The following is a 21,050-nucleotide window of genomic DNA, read 5'->3' on the forward strand; positions in this document are numbered from 1 at the left end:
TCATACATGTATTTGTTGGAATTAATTGAGTTCATTAATTGAGCTTTGTAAGGTCAGTGTAGTGGGGATATTGAGTCTAAGATCTCCCCTCCTGGACCATGTTCCATAGTGGATGAAACTCTGTGGAGGAAGAAGCCCTTTCCACAGCAGAAATACAAATCCTGGGCCTAAAGCAGATTCAAATGAACTTGGCATGGAAAGTAGCTCTTAAAAAATCTAAAAAATCTACAAGGGTGTGTCCTTGAATGTCTGTTTTGAAAAGGGCTTACATTTTCGGTAAGTGCTTGACATTACTTCTGAATGCATCATCTGCTTTGTTCGAATGGGAAATCAAATATAAGAAGAAATAAAGTTGTACATCATGTGCATGTTTTCCTTTAATTGATGCCCCCTTGGATATTATGTATTTGTACTTTATTTATCCCACAGCAGGGAAATTCACTCATATACAAAACAGCACTGGACTTCTTTAAACTATAATGACAGTTTCCCGTTCCAGCACGCTGAAGAAACATAAATATTCATTTTGGCAGTGTTTATTAGGGATGAGCGAGTACACCGCTATCTGTATCTGTATCTGTTCACCCATCTAAATGATCCATATCTGTACTCGGAGTGGGCGGGACATAAACAAGAAGTGGGCGTGGTTTAGCTGGAAACAGGTGGGGCTTAAATTGGTACATTATTTTTAGTCTGAAATTGACGTAGATTGATCAGAAGTTGCTAAATTTATTGTTTATCATTCAGCTATATGTGTACTGTTTATGTGTGGAAGTGATCTGCAAGACTTTATTATTTTATTATTTTTTAATGGTATGTGTGAAGTTGGTGATTCATGCAAACATCCAGTAATGGCAAACAGGGAAATAATCTATCAGCCTACAAGCAAAGCTTTCCAACTGACTTTATATCACCAGCCCAAATTAGAAGCAATCAGACGAAACCAAAAAAAAACCCGTCAGTGACTGACGCACAAGCCGTATACTGCTGTCTTGTGAAATGCACCGCGTACGTTACGTAAACAAGTTTAAGATTGCAACGTGCATACTGCAACGTATTGAGAGGGGTGTAATACTGTATTTTACCACGCTTATGTATATACTGTAATGTAGTATGATAGCCATACAACTGCTTCATGTGTACCTAATGTTGTGGCCAGTCAATGAAGGTTAACGTTACCACTGTCTGTGTACTACCAACTGAAAATTAACAAAATTCTTATTTTGTAGATAGCATGCTTGTTTTATGATGACTTCATGGAATGAGACAAAAATATATTTCAAGGAAAAAAGCGGTCATGCTTCCCCAATTGAGTTGCATAAGTGACTGACGCAACACAAGCCTGCACAGCGCTGTCCTGTCAAACGCACCGCGTACTTCACCAAACAAGTTTACCAAGTAACTTTAGATACAAACCAAAATAGAGGCGACCTGAGGAAAACCTAATAAAGTGGAGGCAGTGGGCAACGCCACACGAGCCGTTTTCCACTTGCCAATTGCACCGTGTACGTGAATGAGCCACCGCTCAACTCCTCTGTGGCTCCAGCCTGCACAGTCTGTCTCGGGAGGGGCGGTCGCTGTGTGTGACTGGCCAATACATAAGAGTGAATACATAATGAGGATTTTCTTTCACCACTCGGCAAAAATACATTATCCGTTAATGGATACTCGTTTGAGTATGAGCATCCAGCTCATCACTAGTGTTTATACTTAATGGCGATGGTGTCTGAAAACTTTTGAAGTTTAGCCTCATTTAGATGATAATCAAGAACTTTTATCTTCAACAAATAAGAATGTAAGAGTAGCACAAAAGAAACATTGCCTGCAGCGCCCTAATCAACCTTTTATATTTTGTGTTATAACAGTTTTTATAGACAGCACAGCATATTGTACCTTAACAAATGTGGGTTAAAATAAGTCACGTCGTCCTATAAAACATACAATGCACTACTTTCATTGTTTCGTGACGTAAAAGAGCGCATTGTCTTGGTTACAACCTTTAAAGTCAAAATGACAATACAGTTGGTAGAGACGGCCTTTGCATGTCAAAGCCAAGTTCCGATGCGAGTCGACCGTTCTCATGATGATGTTCATGTTTTATGGAGGCCACAAAACACACCACCACATTTGGCTTGTTGGATTTTCACACAGTTTGGCTGCACAGTCCTGTCAATCATCACCTTTAAGACCACAAAAAACGAAGTCCCTTCTGATTTATATGTCAGGAGTATATTTCAAACCCCGTCAAGGAGACATATAAAAGGACGTCTGAATAGTAGAATACAGTTATGGATGCTTGGAGCTCAAATATTTCACACAAAAAGGTTTCACTTTCCCTTCTTCCTTCCTGTACCGTTAAATAGTATTATTTGTTAATATATACACACATATACATACACTTACATCCGAACAAATGAATTACAATAAGTCTGGTGTTATGTATCTACAAAGATGGTGGCAAACATGGGAAGAGTGATAATAACCATATAACTGGATGTAGGAAAGTGGTGCACACACACATCTGATTTTGATACAATCATCCATGAGTGAAATTGGCCGATAGCGGTACCGATACCGATCACATGGATTAACTGTACATTTTTTAAAATTTATTTATGATGAGTGCTATCGGCCAGGGGAAAAAGTTGGGACAATTCCAAGGTCCCCTGAATACCAGGGGAAATAGGTCATTATTAAAAAAAATCAAATGGGGGGGGGCAACTTAATTTTTTTTCCTCCATGGGGCCCAGAATTCCTGGCTGCACCGCTGCTATTAGCTATATGATATGATAAAACGAACCATAAAATGACCTTCATTTAGACAAAAACATATTTGACTTACTTTTTCAAGAAACCCTAAAGTACATCACTCATGAACCCTACAGAGGACGAGTTCTTGTTTGACATGTTCTCTCAGGAGACTTTGGATGAAAGAGTACATTGTCAGGTGGAGCTCTAGCAGGTACAGTCATCCCCTGCTACATTGCGGTTCGGACATCGCGTCCCTCACTCTATCGCAGTTTTGCGAAAATTCATGAATTAATAAATGACCCCTGTTTCATGGTTGGCTATGGACTATTGTCAGTCAAAAATACTGAAAGACAAATTGTATGTATTATTGTGGTCACAGTTCCCCAACCTTTTTTGACCCACGAACTGGCCAATGGACATGCGTCAAGTGAGACAGATGTAACAGAGAGAATCCTGCCACTTTTCAAAATAAAACACAAAAAAAATGAAATAATGGAAATTATTTTTTCTTTCTGTGAGGCCCGGTACCAAATGACCCACAGCCCGGTACCGGGCCGTGGCCCGGGGGATGGGGACCACTGGCCTATACGATTCAAGGACGATATTAGATCATTTAGAACGATACGATCCGAAACGATTCGGTAGCTTTAAATCAATTCAGATACTTTTCAAAAAGGGAATCAGGTATAAATTAAAAATGGATATAAACAAACAAGTAAACAACAATTGCAATGGCAAATGCATTCACATTTTATTTGAATAAAGTGCAACCAACACTTCAGATCTAGTAAATTACAGGAGTGTATATATGACAGGTGCGCTCTGCTGTTTTTATGAATGTACTAAAAAAATGCCAGTCAAATATCCTTCATATGACCGGAGTGCTCTGCTGGTTTTAAGGAACTACAATAGTGCAAAATGTCAATCAAAGATCGTATATGGAAAGAATGAATCTGGTGCAAAAACACTAGTCAAAGATCCAACATAAGACACAAACATTCTGCTGCTTTTAGGGCTCTACTACAAAAACATGCTAGTCAATCTTCAACAGCGCTCTCTTGTTTTTAAGGAATTTGTTGCAAAAATTAAATACGGGTGGGGTCATGTTTGTTTCCCTTCAGTGCTTACTTTTACACGCACGCATTCGGGCACAAGGCCATGGGAGGTGTTGTCATGTTATTTGACAGTTGTGAGTTGTCCATGTCTCCTATGGACACATAAACTAAGGTTTGATTACACATGTGCTCACCAACTGTGGACCAACAATATGCCACATGCACATACACACACGCACGTAATGTGTTTTTCAGGGAGCAGCCATTAGTGTGCAATGTTAAATGAATGGCTGCATTGTGAATTGACAGGCATTATCAACATAGTCTCAATTTCCTTGTCAGGATGTCAAGGCTGGTTGCAATTAAATGCACAGTAAAATAGGGTGCATTTGAAGGCAAGCATGGATAGCATGGATAGCATGGATAGGCTGTCACCTTGGATGCTGAAGTGCTTATTCATTCATTTCTTATTCTGTTTCTTCCATTCAGGGTCACATGGCAGCCGAATTGATCACCTTTCAATCAAAAGGCTGCTGGTTGGAGAGAGACTAGAAGAAATTGACGGACAAGTTCATTCATAGAGCACAATTCATACACAAGAAGCAGAAAAAAAAGTAGAAGATATCTAAAAATAAGCTGCCAAACATCTTGGGAGTGTGCAAGAAGGAATACTATAGTCCAGTGTATTAATTCAATGTTCCTCACTTATGTGACATAAAGGAAATCATTAACATTGTCAATAAATGTAACAGAAAAACATCAACTGACTGTAATGGAATCGATATGGAAAAAAAAAAAAAAAAGGTAATCAACCAGTCGCAGAACCACTAACGTACATCAGTAACTTATCATTTCAGACCGGTATATTTCCCCAAAAAAATGAAAACAGCTAAAGTCATTCCAATTTTCAAAAATGGAGACAAACATGGATTTACAAACTATCGCTCAGTTTCGTCATTACCACAACTTTCCAAAATTATAAATAATTTGCGGACAGCCAATACGGATACACAGCTAACATTTCAACTTCCACGGCACTGATCTGAATTACCAAGGAAATTACCAACACTGTAGACGGATTTACGGATCTGACAAAAGTTTTCGATACAATTAATCACAACATCCTAATCCCAAAATTTTAATTTTCGCCAATTCCTGAAAATTTCATCCAAATCCATTCAGAACATTTCAAGTTATTTTGACCACAAACAAACAGATAATCCCCCCCAAAAAACATAACCTCCGCGTTGCTCTTGCACTGTGCGTTGCGCTTGGCGCAGGTCAAAAGCAGGCTTCGCTACACAAGTTAAAATAAGTCAGAAGACACGCTCAGCCAGTCACGTTTGAATTTGCAGCTTTTCATCACTTCATGCAGGAAAAACCTTCCTCATGGACATGGTATCTCTGCCCTGTCAGCTTTGTAAAAAAGTAGGCTTTGTTCCACATCTTGAAATGACACCAAGACGTCTGCCAAGTATTCACCAGTCATTGTTTGATCATCATGTTTCTATTATTATGTGAGTGTAATGTTAGCACTGTAACTTACATAGCAATGCTAGTGTTGCTAACATTTGTGTGCACAATCGTGCAGGTGTGTACAAAGCTACAGATAGCATCAAGGCTAATTCACTATTATGGGACTTCTAAATTCTAAAAAATGGTACAATATTAAAAACATTAATAGTGTGCATGTAAGTTATGAAAAATACCATTGTACAGTAGTTTAAACCACGCTGCCCCGTTTTTTTCCCTATTCTTGCTGACTGAATGAAAGCCTTATTTTATTCATCTGTGCGGATACCTGCAGCTAATCCCACCCACCCACCATCTCTGACTCTCTCACTCCATGGCCCATTGTAGGAGGGGATGTGGCTGCAGTCTGCTTGGCATCCATCCTCCTCTGCCTTGCCTGAATCCACATTTCTGCAGCCTCCCAGGACTCGTGCATTGTGACATGTTGCATGTTTGCATGCGAGCTTGTTAAAGGAAGAATCGGTGGCATCAAGGTGAGTCTTTTTATTTAATGAATCTTGTCAAACTTATTTTTTATCCACATGTTGTGGTTTCTTTCATTGCCAGCGACTGAAAAACTCTTAATGAATAAGAAAATTACAATGTGTAGTAAAGGCAGTCACAACTTCCTCCCATAACTGTATTCTAATTCCCCGTGGAAAAATCCGTAAATATGAGCGTTGATGTTCAGTTTCACATTCAGAGTGTCGTGGCTACCAATCAGCCCATGACCTTGAATTTGCAGGCGATATGGTGGGATAATTAACCTCACAGGAAGGAGTGATGAGCATTTAACAGTGTGTCTAATTGAAATGATCCCCAAGTTGATGCAGTTAGTGATGCGGTGAAAGGCACCTTCACAAGGAGAATGTAACCGTCCAGAGTCCGACAAATTGTGTGTTTGTTGTTAAACCTGTCTAAATTGTTTGTTTTTCTCCAACATGAGCGACCATAAAAAAGTAGCTTTCATTTCTGTCAGCAGCTGTCGCAGCGATGATTGATTTTCCAAGCTTAGGAAAAGCGCACGCTCTGCACTTGTTGATTTCTCCAGATGGAAAAGAGATGGGGCCAGTAATTACTTGTTTGTTCAATGAATACCTGTGTTTTCCACCAACAAGATCATGTTCGCGTGTAGAACATAGGGTCAGAGATTTGTAGAACCTCCAATGCTGAACATGTAATGCTGCTTTGTTAGTTTTCCCCTTAGGAAAAAATGGAATGGGAATTGATCTGTTCCTGCCATTCATGATAAACCATTATTAACAGTCATATTTTGGTATGGTACCCACTTCAGACATGGTTAACAAGTTACATTAAGGAACATCAAGTGGTTATATTTGCCCAGTTCAACATGTCTGAAAAGGAGTCGGAAGAAGCAGAGTTTACATAATCATACACCCCTTCTATTACTGATAATTCATTCATGTATTACTCTTTTGAACGCATATTGTTTTGGGAAGCCAAACTCTTTGCTTAATTGTCACCAGCAACTAAGCGTAACTACGTTCTTCATCACTGAAATCTGACCAGAACTGGACTTAGGAGACCCAGTGGGGGGTAATTCGCTGTTAATCAACCACAATGCTGATGGGGATGTCATACAACCTCATGTCAAAAAATCCGAACTATCCCTTTAAACTGCTGGAGTACAGTGCAGTAAGACGTGGCGTAGGGCGTAGTTCTTCACTTGGATTTCCAACCATGCATGCTCTCTCCGCTTTTTCTTTGTCTTTTAAATATATTAAGTGTACTATTTTCCCTTTTTTGCTACCCATGATGCTCCCTTTCTCAGCAGCAGCGAACCATTTGGAAATCATGTAAGCAAGGACACCTGAATTAGCTAATGTTTGCTTTTGCACAATACACTCCTGATCACAGGCTACAAAAGCCAAAATCTGCTCAGTATTTTCATTTTCTGTCAGGCATTCACACTGTCATGCCCTCCTGATGGCTGAAGCTAAGAAGCTTTCTCTTTTTGCACGTGGTCGGATTGTCGAGCTGCATAAGCAAGACCTCTCGCAGTGTGCCATTGCTGCTGAGGTTGGGCGGAGTAAGACAGTCATTCTAAGTTTTTTGAAAGATCCTGAGCATTATGGAACAAAAAAGTCCAGTGGCAGACCCCAAAAAAATCACACCTGCGCTGAGCCGCGCTGTCCATCAAGAAACAGGGCGGTCTTCCACCCAAATTAAGGCCCTTACTGGTGCCGACTGTAGCACAATAACCATCAGATGGCATCTGCGGGAAAAGGGTTTAAAAAACAAAAACAAATTCCAAGACCTTGTCTCCTTCAACGCCACAAAACTGCCCGTTTAGACTTTGCCAGGGAGCATCAAACATGGGACATTGAAAGGTGGAAAAAAGTTTTATTCTCTGATGAGAAAAAATGTAACCTTGACGGTCAAGATGGCTTCCAACATTACTGGCATGACAAGGAGATCCCACCTGAGATGTTTTCTACCCGGCACAGTGGAGGGGGGGGGGGGGGGGGGGGGTCCATCATGATCTGGGGTGCTTTTTCATTCAGTGGCACACTGGAGCTTCAGGTGGCGCAGGGTCGTCAAACGACGGATGCTTTGGACCATCCTGCATGCTCCCCTGATTTAAATCCCATAGAGAACATTTGGGGATGGATGGCAAGGGAAGTTTATAAAAATGGCCGTTCAGTTCCAGACAGTTGATGCCCTTCGTGAAGCCATCTTCACCACTTGGAGCAATGTTCCCACTAGCCTCCTGGAAACACTCGCATCAAGCAGGCCTAAACCAATTTTTGAAGTGATTAACGAGAACGGCGGAGCTACTCATTACTGAGTCCTACTGAGAACACTTTTTGTTTTGGTTTGGAGAGTTTTTTGTTATTTTTTGAGCGATGCTCTTAAACTTTTGATCAGCTGATAAACAGCCTATTTCAGTTTAATTGTCGTTTTCAATAAATTACTTTTTCAAAATGCTTTTTATCCCACTCCCCCTTCTATTTTTTGCATATTGTAGCTCTACTTACAACCTCACTAAGATCCAAATGTGCAAAATGCTAATTCTAGAAATTTGTCAACTGGTTTTAAGATTTTGATCAGGAGTGTATAAAGGAAAAAAACTGTCACAAAATGTAAAATGTCTAAAAGACGTGCCGTGTTGGGCAAATTACTTTAAGAAAGTAATTAATGATTGTTACTAGTTACTTTCCCCAAAAAGTAATTCTTTAGTAACAGAATTATTCCTCCACAAATGTAATTAGTTACCAAGGAATGGTATTGCACATGTTGGGATGATTGAGTTACTTTTTTTGAAAAACCTTCAAATATGTAAAATAATTCAGATTTTCCAGCGGCCAGTTGCATAAAGTAGTGGCAGGTGCCGATGATACAGGTTTCATGATACAATGGACGTAGACAAACCCTTTGCTCTGGGACGTAACATACACTTCACACATACTGTATGTTCTTGACCTTTACATTAAAATGAAATAGTGCCTGTACTTACATCCTGAAAATGCCGGTTTTAACTCGACAGACCACTCCGAACTCGCCATTGCTCTATTTGATTCTCGTGTGGCTTTTTTGCAGTACAGCTGCATCTGAAGCATCGTAAGTGGTCAGCTTCTAGAAGCTTTATCTACCTCTTCATGCACTTTAAAATGTTGGCATGGCTACTCATCAGCAGTATTAATGCTGGCGGAGCAGTTAAAAATATCCATCCCATCCATCCATTTTCTATACCGCATGTCCTCCCTAGGGTTGTGGGTATTCTGGAGCCTATTTCTGTCTTTGGGCGACAGGTGCGTTACACCCTGGACTGGTTGCCATGCAGCCAATTGGCAGCAGGGCACATAGAGACAAACAACCATTCACACTCACATTCACACCTATGGACAATTTAGTGTCTCCAATTAACCTATATTTCATGTATGTTATTTATGTACAGTATGCAAGTATGTATGTATGTATATTTTTGGAATGTTGGAGGAAGCCGGAGTACCCGGAGAGAACCCACGCAGGCACGGGGAGAACATGCAAACTCCACACAGAAATGTTCCAACTGAGATATGAACCCACCACCTCCTGACTGTGAGTTGAAAGTAGTTGAAATTATAAATATCGTTGTTAAAGTAAAAAAAAAAAGCTAACTTGTTATATGTAGTGTGTTTTTAAATTTGGGAAAAAAACGGCCTCTCTCCAATTATCAACTGCTCCAATTAACACCCGTCTTCCTTTTTTAGGCAAATGAACACCCCGGCTGTAATTAGAGCATGAATGGTATGTTAGTCTACAGCATGTCAAAGTGATGTTGGATGATTTTTGTGTTCACAGGAGGTTTACTTGGCTGACAAATTGATGTCCAGTGCTTCCTCCTGCCGTAACATGGAGCCCTTTTGTCAAGGCTGCTCATCAAACATCTCCAAAGCGCTCAACAACACCAGTGTACCCCCCAGCAACACCACTGACCTCAACGCTGAAATCAACCTCTCTGACATCCTGGGACCCAAACGCTCTCCCTTCTTCTTCCCAGTCTTCAGCGTTTACCTCCTCATCTTCCTGATTGGCGTGAGTGGCAATCTGCTCACCTGTGCAGTCGTGGCCAAGCACAAGAAGATGCGCAACCCCACCAACCTCTACTTGGTCAGCCTGGCCATGTCCGACCTGCTCATGCTAGCCTTCGGGATGCCGTTGGAGATCTATGACCTGTGGCAGAACTACCCGTTCCCCTTCGGTGAGGGCGGCTGCTACTTCAAGACCTTCATCTTCGAGACGGTGTGCTTTGCCTCCATCCTAAATGTCACGGCTCTAAGCGTGGAGAGGTACATCGCTGTGGTGCATCCACTCAAGACCCGCTACCTCACCACCAAGCGGCACTCCAAGAGGGTCATTTCCATGGTGTGGGCCGCGTCCATGGTGTGCGCTATTCCCAACACCTCGCTGCACGGCATCTTCTACCTGCCGGGCAGGATGCGGGAGTCGGCCATATGCGCGGTGGTGAAGCCCCTGTGGATCTACAACATGCTGATGCAGATCACCACCGTATGCTTCTTTTTCGTGCCCATGATGGTGATCAGTGTACTGTACCTGGTCATGGGCCTTCACTTGGTCAGGGAGAGGCGGCGGCGGAGCGGCAACTTCGGGAAGAAGTGGAGGGGCGACTCCCGAGTCAAAATCCACGAGGAGGGCGGTCGGCGGATGCAAATAGTCAAGATGCTCTGTGAGTTGCCTTTCTTGCTGGACAGTTGGAAATATAATATCAGTGTTGTTTAAGCCTTTATGAACACTTTATTCACCAACTTCTCCACTTGTGTGTTTGAATACATGAGAAAATCCATGAGGTGTCCAGTTGAATACACTGTGGCGGTCTTGCCCTATTAAATCGAAACTTTTCAGGAGAAATTAATAATACCAATTTTAGTGTTTAAATACAGAATCTGAGGACCCCAAAATGAGACAAAAAGTATGAAAAGTTTTCATGTAAAAGTCATGTAAACATCAAGATGTCCAGCGGGATACATCGTGGTTGTCTTCCCTCATGAATTCGCTACTTTTTACAGGCGTTCCCGACATCCAAACTCTTCAGGAGAGCAAAATGTTAACGCATTTTTTGTTTTTCAGTAAAAATAACCATAAAGCCCCAAATGAGCCAAACAGCAATTTTCAGGGTTAATTAAACTGTGGTTGACCACCATCTCCTCTAAAGCCACTATTCTTAACTGTGCGTCCACTTGTATATTTGAATACTGTACTTGAGAAAGTATATCTGGTGGGATACATCATTCTTGTCTACCCACATTAAATTTCCACTTGGAGTTCAGGGCGTCCAACCTTAAAGGCAAAAAAATCAAACATGCAAACATGCCGGACGACTGCGATTAGCTAATGTTTGTTTCGTTTTTGTGGAGCAGGGCCGCTTGTAGGCATGCACACATGGGGGGTGGGAGGTGTTGGGTGGGGTGGGTCAGTCGGGAATGTGAAGGGGGGCATATATATTTTTTTTGATGACAGTGTTTTGTTCAAGGCATGAATTGTTAGTTGTGTGTCCAACCTGGAGAAGTGGACCGCACTTTGTCAGGCCTCCACCCTGAAACCTGTCCAACTTGGGTGTCCCACCTGAAGACTCAGCTCCTGCTAGGATAGCTCTGAGGGTCACTGAGGCATGCAAACCCCCGTGACCACAATAAGGTGGCAATTCTTCAGGGGGGAAACTGAAAAATAAAAATGAAAAACAAAATAAAATATTCTAGATACAGATTTTAGATTTAATAACTTAACGTAGTGAAAATATAGAACTTTTTTTTTTACCATTATTACCTTTATTTAATGGTAATATCATACAAACAATAAATATTTATTATATAACCTATTTCAAGTGCGTCTTTGTGGTACCGGCATTGTTGTGCGACAGCAGACTATATTGATTAGCCTTGACTTCATTGGTACGACATACCATCACGCCTACCTCATTTGGAGCTCTGATAGTTCAGAGTGAATGCAGAAACGAAGCGTTTTACAGCAAGACTGCTGGCAGGAGTTCATCTTCTAATCTGCGTTACGGTTGCCAAGACATGTTCCACAGATGAAAACATGGACAAATGGAGTGTGGACAGTTTCTTGTGTGGACATAAGGTGTCTAATCAAACTATGTGGCTTGATGGGATTTCAGGTAGCCAATGTGACAAAGCCCTGTCTGTTGTTTTGGTTCAGAAAGATGACAATGACAGTGTGCTTCATCAAAGAAAGTGTAAAAATAATGTGATACGAAGCATGTGGGGGATATAAGCAACACACTCCAGGGGGACATGGGAAGTCAGTAAAGTGAACTACTACCATCTGGCATTTTAATCATGATGCAAAGGACACCAGACACGACAGAGGAAAACAAAAATGATGCTACGTGAATAAAGTTGTCTGAGTACATATTCAGATTTATTTCTAGAAAACGTAAAACTTTAAAAATAATTATATAAAAGTAATTTTTAATGAAAAAGTTAATTATATATATTATATAAAACATAATTACATAAAGCATATAAAATTAATTATAACAATTATTTTCTTATGAAAAAGCATTCACATAAAAAAATAATTATATTAAATAAAGTAGAATGTAATGCAATATTTTAACGCATTTTATTCCTCTCAGTACGACCCTAATTCTTCTCTGTATGATTTAATTGATCTTTCAAAACATTCTTCATGTTAAATCTGAATCACTTCCAATACGGAATAAATATGGATCAGATTTGAATAAACGTTTGATTTTGTTAAAACGGGATTCAATTTGTATACTTTCTATGATGTCATCAATGTGTGGATTCATACTAAAAGAACATCAAAGAACAACAAAAGAGGAAAAATCCTGTGGACAGGAAGCGACACACAAACAGCTGCATTCATAAAGTACACAATACATAATCGCCAAATAGCCTTACCTCTGCGTATGAATGTGAGAGTAGCCTTTGTCTCTCTCTGCTGTCCCCTCCAGCCATCGTGGTTGCAGTGTTTGGTGTCTGCTGGGCACCTTTTCATGTGGAGCGCCTGCTGTGGAGTTCCATCCACCAGTGGACTGACCTGATGCACAACATCTACCAGTACGTGCACATCCTGTCAGGGGTCCTCTTCTACCTCAGTTCGGCGGTCAACCCGGTCATCTACAGCCTGATCTCCACGCGATTCCGGGAGTGCTTCCGGGAGCTTGTGTGCTCCCAGATGGAGGACAGCTACTCGGAACGAGGCTCGCCGCCGCTCCCCAAGACTCTACCGGTTCCCTCCATCGCCATGGCCCAGATTGTGGAGCAGAACTCCAACTCACTCATCCCCTTATTGTCTCCTCCTACGACACGAGGCTTTGACGCCACACGTCCATGTGAGGAGACGGCCCACAGGACCTCGGTGTTCTGACATGTCGTTAGAACAGGTGGTATACTGTCTTGGTAGTGATGTGGCCTGTTTCACACAGGGATCCTGCAAAATAGCTGCATCAGAAATACATTACGCACCTTTGCCTTTTACACAGAACCCAGCTCAGGTGGGATATTGCTGCAACAGCTTGACAAAATTATTGTAAACACTTTGTAAACAATGTAAAAAGATCTAAACAACTGTCAATCACAGGCCGACACACACAATCAGCCCCTTTCACACTTCCCTTAAACGTCAGTTTTTTTCTCGGATTTTTAGCATGTCGCTTTTCTGTGTCGAATAAGAGCTGTAACAAAGGTGGGCTGGTGCCTGTGTGAAAGGGAAACGTGCAATGCCGCAACAGGGGTTGGAAGTTTCACACTGAACTGTAACTTTTCACGTCCTGTTGTGTTGAAAGATCTCTGTGTGAAAGAGGCTATAAAAGACACACTACCAAGGCTGAAGACCTTTTGTAAACATTGAAGACAATTAAGGGGCCATGCAAATGAGACTATTTAACTGAATTTTTTTTATTTTGTCCGTTTGTTCATATGTTCATATAGTCCGTTTGTTCACATAGACATCAGAAACTGAAAATGGCTGTACCGTAAGTTTTAATGTTTTTTGTTCAATTGCTAAAAAACGATGATCTGTTAAAATGGATTTGCATGTTACGTGTTCTGCACTTCCATCCATTCATTTTCTATGCCACTTATCCTCATTAGGATCACGGGGGTATACTGGCACCTATCCCAGCTGACTTTGGGCGAGAGGCGGGGTACACCCTGGACTGGTCGCCAGTCAATCGCAGGGCACACAGAGACAAACAGCCATTGGCTATGGAAAACTTAGAGTCGTCAATTAACGTAACATGCATGTTTTTGGAATGTGGGAGGAATGCACGCACGGGGAGAACATGCAAACTCCACACATGCCCAAGCGGAGATTTGAACCCAGATCTTCCCGATCTCCTGACTGTGTGGCCAACATGCTAACCACTCAGACAGTGTTCTGTACTTGACAGTCAAAAAACAAAACAATGGCGGAACACAGCCCTTTTCTTGAAGCATTTGTGCTTATAACATGTCTCCAGGAAAGTGTGCATTTTGCTAATGTGGCACCTTATTTACCAAAGCATTCGTCCACATGCCGATAAACAGTATTTCAGTGACCGTTTTAGTTTTTCTTCACAATGTGACGCCGCCAACTACTGGCCTGGAATGCATGTTGTCATCTGTCGTCTCACTGAGCCAATATGTTGTTGGACTGCGGGAGAAAGACAGAGTAGCTGGAGAATAAACACGCAAACACAGGCACAACAGTTCGAACATACTCCGCACAGAAATTACCAACACAGATTAGAAAAATTAGAACTGCAAACAAATGCAAACAAAAAGGGTGCCAGATGAACTTCATAAACTCAGCAGTTTTGACTCCAAAGACTAGAGTCAAAGCACTACTTTCCTGCTTGTTGTTCATGAGCTGACTCCCCTTTACAATTACTCAGAAGAGCGTTTTTTTGCTTTGTGTTGCCTAATGTAATGACGTTGCTTGCATATTTCACCTGCCTGCTAACAAGCCAGATCCAATCGGACAATAATGTCAAATAACGTCATGATACTTGTTCCTTGTTGGGGAAAAAAAAGCATACAAAGGGAAGTCCTCTTGTAAGTAATGTTTCACTGTGAGCTTGTTTTGTCTTGTGGCGATTTAAGTGTACATGTTTGTTGCAGTTTAACACGTGACTGAGGGACTTGTGCTGCTGAAAGGCTCCATCAATAAATGTCCATTCTGCCGAAAGGTAACTTTTATGCTATTATGGCTCCTGATTCAACAAGCATCTCTGTGATGCGTTTTGTTCCTGCTGTCCTTGACATTTGAATGTATCTTAATTCTATTCTTCTCTTTCTGATTGCATTGTGTAAATGTTGCACTGTACAAACAACAGGCCTTGCAAGGGAACAATGAACATTTTTGCCTCGAGTGAAGAACATCGGATCAAGGCCAACCTTTTTAATCTTCAATTCCAGGACCAGTGGAACGGACAAGGTTAACTGTAAGTGTTTGCATCATGAGAGCTATTTCTGTCCTGTCGGGGCTGCCAGTTCCTTCTGCGTGCCCCAACCTGTGCAACAGCGTATTATATGAATAATCCCCCGCCGTGTTAAGAGGTCAGAATGAATTGGAGTCCATTTTCAGGGATTACGCTGCAAAGAGCCACAAGAGCGCAAAGGGACCTCAGTTAAATCACCAAAAATGTTCCACACAAGCCAGTGCGTGGTTGTTGACATTCATGTCATGTCATTTAGCGTTTAAATACTCTTACCGACATTTTTACACAAGGCATAAAAACATGAGATGAGCTGCCACCAGTATAATAAACACCTCACCGGGCCACAACATTAGGTACACCTGTACACCAGCACAACCCAAAGTAAGCCGCTTTTCGCGTGAATGTGAAGAGACTCACCTCTCCAGCAGAAGCAGTCATTTCTCTCTTGCCTCTTTCAAATTTCTTTTGACACATGATGCCAAAATGCTGCTTGAAACATTGCTTACACAGTTAATAAATGTTAATAAATACATTTGATGGTCACGATTTGACCCTGGAACAGATTACGTCACTTTACATTAATTCATATGGGCATCACATGGGAATAAACACTCTCTGACAATGTAAAAAAACCCCAAAAACACATTATTATCTTTGTAAAGGAACGCTTTTCAACCCAGCTCTTCTCGTTTGAATGTACCTATTATTCTGGCGGGTGGGTATAAAATGCAAATGTGATAGAATACAAAATATTTTTTCACTGACACAAATGGAAAGAATAAGAATAAAAAGATGGAACTGTACTTTACAACAACTAACTGTGAAAAGAACGTCAACATGCAGTCAGTGGTGGTAAAAACACGTTTGTCTTCTTGTGAAGACTCAAAAGGGCTAAGTAATGACATCAGGAAGGAAATAAAAAGAGCATTTGTGCAGGCAGGAGAAAAAATGATGCACCAACGTGAGAACACTGACAAGCAGAGAAATGACTCACTTTCATCAAATGACAGCATACAGCTATGGGAATATTATGCTTTCTCTGTAAATATGTCCATCTGCTACAATGTCTGCTCACAGCGTCTCCTCAGCTGACCACATCGCCAAAACTCAGCTGGAGAAGGACGGCTTGCGGGCTATACGCACCACATTGTACGTGTTCAGCCCCGGCGCGTCAAAACCGGGCGACAAGCCTCGCTTGTCGTACGTGTAGAAATTAAATAATTGTCCATCTTGGGCCTCCAAGGACACAGAGGCCGAACTGACTCTGAGAACGCAAGGGTACTCCCTTTCGAACACCACCCTGAAGACACGCTCCACCAGGTAGTTGAGCTTTATCGTCCGGTACTTTTCTGGAATCAGCTCTTCAATTTGAGGGCCAAACTGCTGCATGATCAGAACACCGTCCGACCCGGCTTTGATCTCATAGAAGGTGATGTTGCTGTAGGTGAAGAAACCCACATAGGCTTCTGGGTTTGGGGGTGCAACAAGCACCCTCTTGGCCTCCCTGAAGGCATTTTCTACAGCAGGGATGATTTGCTGGTAAACTTTGGCCACCACATCCTGCTTCTGGGACCTGCTCCCAGCCATCAGCACCACTAGGCCCAGCTTTAATCGGGGCACTAGGGAGAACGTGGCCGAGTAGCCGTCCAGATCACCGTCTTTACGGACCACCTCATATCCCAGCAGCTCATTCACCTCCCACGGCGTCCCTGTGCGGTTGGCGAAGTAGTCCTTATCGCACCTGAAGAGAGGTGTGAGCATAATCTTCAAGGAGTCAGGCTCCAGAAGCTTGCGGTGATAAGCTCCTAGCAGCATCATGGCGAGCTTGGCCAAATCCGCCGCGGTAGAGAACATCTGGCCTGACGGTCGGTACCAGCCCAAGTCATAGAGCGGGGCGGGCTTTCCATTGGAGTAGACACCCACTGCCACCTGACCCTGGAGGCCCGGTGTGATGTCGAAGCCGGTGTCCTCCATGCCCAGACGGTCCAGGATGTTGTCTGTGATCCAGCGCTGGTAGTCCACGCTGACCACACGCTCGGCCATCACGTGAGCCAGCAGCGAGAAGGCCAGGTTGCTGTAGTGACATCTGGAATGAGGGACATATATGCTGATGAAGAACATCCTGAAGAGCAAACTATGCAACACAAAAAAATTTATGCTGAATACAGTAATACCATAAATGTTGTAATTAAAGCCGATGTATTTATTTACCTAAATGTTGATTGAAAGCAGGCGATAAACGGAGAGAGGGTGTTAGTCCCGAAATGCGAAAAGTCATAGATATAACAAGTACATTTTTTTAACTTTAATGATTTGGAGTGCATAATTTATTAACAATCACACTGGAATTCAAACAACATGGATTCTGTTTCTCTCTACTCTTCCTCCAGACTCTGGGACCTTGATTTTCAACTAATTGCACAACACAGCAGCAGCAGAACCAATGTTGTAAGGAGCAAATGGCTCTGCCAGCTTTAATACCGCTGATGAGTTCATTGTAAATAACAGTACAGCAAGTGTAACACGCATGAGTTTTGAACCAACAGCTGAGTAACACAGGCCAACATTTTAAAGTCCAACAAAGCTGCTGGATGCTGACCACTCATACTTCAAATGCAGCTACCACCATCTTGTGGAGTTCATTAAAAAACTACAACAGGAGGTTATCTACAGCCAGTAGTATCTGGTACTTTCCTGCAAATGCATTTTCTGACATTCATTGTATAATTCCACGTGTTCCAGGGATGTGATGTTCCTACAGCAGACTGAGCAGTAAATAACAGTACATCAGTTTGGACTGTTTAGACAGCATAGTAAATCAGGTGTAAAAAAAACCTCACATACACACATATGGTGTGACTCCTGGGAAGAGGGTCCCACCAGGCCCACAATAGAATCTTGGTGAGGCCCCATGCATCCTTTAGACTCTACAGATCCCTCAAAGATGCTATAGTGGTTGGTGCCATGATTCCATAGACGTGGCAGCCTTTGGTCAATGTCAAAACAACATGTGTCTTGTCCATGTAAGGAAAAAGCCCAACCTGAAGACAGCAGGTTGACGTAATGGTTTGCAAACCATAAAAGTCTGACTGTTGGTTGTACTCTCGTTGGAAGTACTTCCGATCTGACCTAGTCTTCTCACAGGGCCGCCGACCTGTTATAATACTTGCTGGTTGTAATAAAACTCTCTTTGTTCAACTGGTTTTGCCTCATTGTATCTGCTTTTTCATCACAACATCAACATCCACTTGTTTGGGAAGATGGAAGGCCTGAATGCACAGGTTTCAATGACTTTCTCTGGACATGTCAAGTCAGCAGTCCTCCCCATAATTGTGTTTTTACTGACCCAGACTGAGAGGCCATTTAAAGGCTCAGGAAACCTTTGCAGGGGTTTTGCAATATTTAACTGATTCGTGTGTAACACCACGACTTTCCAATATTGAACTTTTTCACAATGTTTACATTTTCTGAGAAACTAATTTTGTTTTTTCATTGTTTTTCATTTTCATTGTCTGTAATCATCCAATAAATAAAGAAATAAAAGCTTGGAATACTTCACTGTATGTGTTTACTTTCTGAAATGAATGACACAAAACATTGAACTTTTATTCTAACTTTTTGATGTGTACCTGTACTGTAAAAAGAATGGAGAAAATAAGGTAGGGTCTTGGTATCAGTATTGCCAGATAAACAACTTTGCAGCATCGTATCAGCAGATGCGGTAACATTGCGGTATGGGTATCGGGCCTCTCTACTCATTGTATGAAATGGACCTGGCTAACATGAAATCTACTTATAGAAATAAGTTGTCAGTAAATCTTACTTGGTTCCGGGGTCGGCCACGAGTACGTCATCTTGCAAGAGGTTTATCGCAGATTGAGTTTTTCCTTTCCAAAGGAGGTTTGTGGCTCTGAGTCTTCTGGGCAAGCCTTTTGTACAAGCAAACACAGATACAACCACATTTGCATGCTTGAACACACTTCCTGCCAATATAGTACTCTTCAATATCTATGCTTATCAAGAGTGCCGTAGGAAAAAATGTTTAGTTTGGACGGCCCTGCAGCACAGTGTTGTTTACTACAAAGTATACCAGAGAGCTGGCTGGCCATCCTGCGCAGCGTCACTGAGGAGGAGCGGATGGGAACCTCGCCACTGTCCAGAAAGATCAAACCATCTGTCACGTATTTGAGCTCAGAGTCCCGTGTCTTCCCCATGGGGTTCTTGATTGTGAAGTTCTCCACATACTTCTCCAGAGGGTCATCCAAGGAGCTGATTTTTCCCTCCTCCCACAGCCGGTACAACATTAAAGTGGGAAAGATTTTGGATAGGCTGGCAATTCTGAAACAAGAGCAGTGTTTTTCTTGAATCCTGCAATCACAGGTACAGTACAAATGTCATCACATTTTAGCAAGCATTTTATTATATCTTGTCAAGGAATGATACAACAGAAAATATATATACAGCTTGTGTACAGCTTGTGGAACAGATTTGCTATAAACTGAAAATGAGTCAAGAAACATCCATTATCATGTAAAAAAGTGATGTGCAATGAATGTGCAAACTGGTGTGAATATTTAGTGTGAGCACCATTGTCATGTAGCACTGTCTTAATCATGTTGGGCATGGAATTCATCACAGCTGCACACAGTGTGTCTTCCAGGCCTCAGATGGAACTGGTGGACGTAAGACACCTTGGACTCCTCCATCTTCTTTCGTTACACTTGAGGATGCACAACAGGTGCTCCAATGGGTTCAGGCATGGAGACATACTCCATCACCTTCACTTACCTTAGCAAGACGCTAATCATGGAGGTGTGTTTCGACTCCTTATCGTGTTGGAAAAATACCATAAAGCCCGTTTTTCCAAGTGAGGGCGTCTTGCTTTGATTCACAGTGTCGCAATACACGTTGGCATTCATCTTTTCCCTCAATAAACCACAGCTCCCAGTGCCGACAGCACTCATGCTGCCCCAAACTATGACGCTACCACCACCATGCTTGCATACAAAACACAATTATCTTGGTACTCACTTTAGTTGCAAGGTATTTAGACTGTTGTGGCCTCCTTCTTAGCGTTTAGCTACTGAGCGAGTAGGGATACAGTAGGCAGGGGCGCTGCTTGCCACCAGGCAGGCAGGCAATTGCTTGGGGCCCCAGCCCAGTTGAGAGCCCCTGTGGGCTGACAAACTTTGAACGTCTACAACAGTGGCGCTACGCAAAGTGGCCCCCCTGGGAATTTTTGCCTAGGGCCCCAACAGACTCTAGACAATAAGTCCTCGTGTTTGAGACGCTCACATCCAGAATGCACTTGGTGTGGTTTATTTATTATGCACTCGACTATCACAGCAGTCGTACATGGAATAATGAACCAGGGTGGCAAACAGATGCTATGGATAGTCGGCTGGTTGTGTCACGATACACATAATACAGTGTTCCCCGGGGGGATATCACGGGGGGATAGGTTCCCAAAATAGCCAGCAATAAGCGAAATCCGCAAAGTAGCCAACCATATTTTTGTTCAATTACTATATGGTTCTCTCCCGGAAAAGGGTGGCGTGCCATCTCCGGGTAGGGGATGAGATCCTGCCCCAAGTGGAGGAGTTTAGGTACCTTGGGGTTTTGTTCACGAGTGAGGGAAGGATGGAACGCGAGCAAAGCCGAAAGGCAAAGCTCTCAATTTACTGGTCGACCTACGTTCCTACCCTCATCTGTGGTCATGAGCTTTGGGTAGTGACCGAAAGGACAAGATCGCGTGTACAAGCGGCTGAAATGAGTTTTCTCCATAGGATGGCTGGGCTCTC

General features: G+C 42.3%; 2 protein-coding genes across 7 annotated transcripts in view; one reads left to right on the forward strand and one right to left on the reverse strand.

Annotated features, from left to right (window-relative positions):
• Nucleotides 1-4,593: 4,593 nt before the first annotated feature.
• The window catches only part of lactbl1b (lactamase, beta-like 1b), a 64,613-nt gene continuing 48,156 nt past the window's right edge, over nt 4,594-21,050 (reverse strand). For 4 of the 6 annotated variants that reach the window (XM_054784689.1, XM_054784687.1, XM_054784693.1 and 1 more), the window contains 4 exons: nt 19,340-19,587; nt 19,073-19,178; nt 12,728-17,335; nt 4,594-11,500 (listed from right to left, as the gene is read on the reverse strand). In XM_054784689.1, the coding sequence (XP_054640664.1) occupies nt 16,357-17,335; nt 19,073-19,178; nt 19,340-19,587 (1,333 nt within the window). In that variant the 3' untranslated portion in view covers nt 4,594-11,500; nt 12,728-16,356. The remainder of the gene's footprint in view (nt 11,501-12,727; nt 17,336-19,072; nt 19,179-19,339; nt 19,588-21,050) is intronic. The other 2 variants (XM_054784691.1, XM_054784688.1) reach the window with 2 other exon arrangements.
• nmur3 (neuromedin U receptor 3) lies at nt 8,592-14,920 on the forward strand. The gene is made up of 3 exons (XM_054784694.1): nt 8,592-9,380; nt 9,624-10,509; nt 12,781-14,920. Exons 2-3 carry the CDS (start codon nt 9,648-9,650, stop codon nt 13,194-13,196), a joined length of 1,278 nt encoding a protein of 425 aa, XP_054640669.1. The 5' UTR covers nt 8,592-9,380; nt 9,624-9,647; the 3' UTR covers nt 13,197-14,920.

This window comes from Dunckerocampus dactyliophorus, chromosome 8 (genome assembly GCF_027744805.1).
Source record: "Dunckerocampus dactyliophorus isolate RoL2022-P2 chromosome 8, RoL_Ddac_1.1, whole genome shotgun sequence".
In the NCBI taxonomy this organism is placed as follows: Eukaryota; Metazoa; Chordata; class Actinopteri; order Syngnathiformes; family Syngnathidae; genus Dunckerocampus; species Dunckerocampus dactyliophorus.

Excerpts from the sequence above, each read along its gene's own strand:
- nmur3 (XM_054784694.1), top strand. The coding sequence starts at position 9,648 with ATGTCCAGTGCTTCCTCCTGCCGTAACATGGAGCCCTTTTGTCAAGGC. Across the intron at positions 10,510-12,780 it reads GCAAATAGTCAAGATGCTCT|CCATCGTGGTTGCAGTGTTT; the intron begins GTGAGTTGCCTT and ends TGTCCCCTCCAG.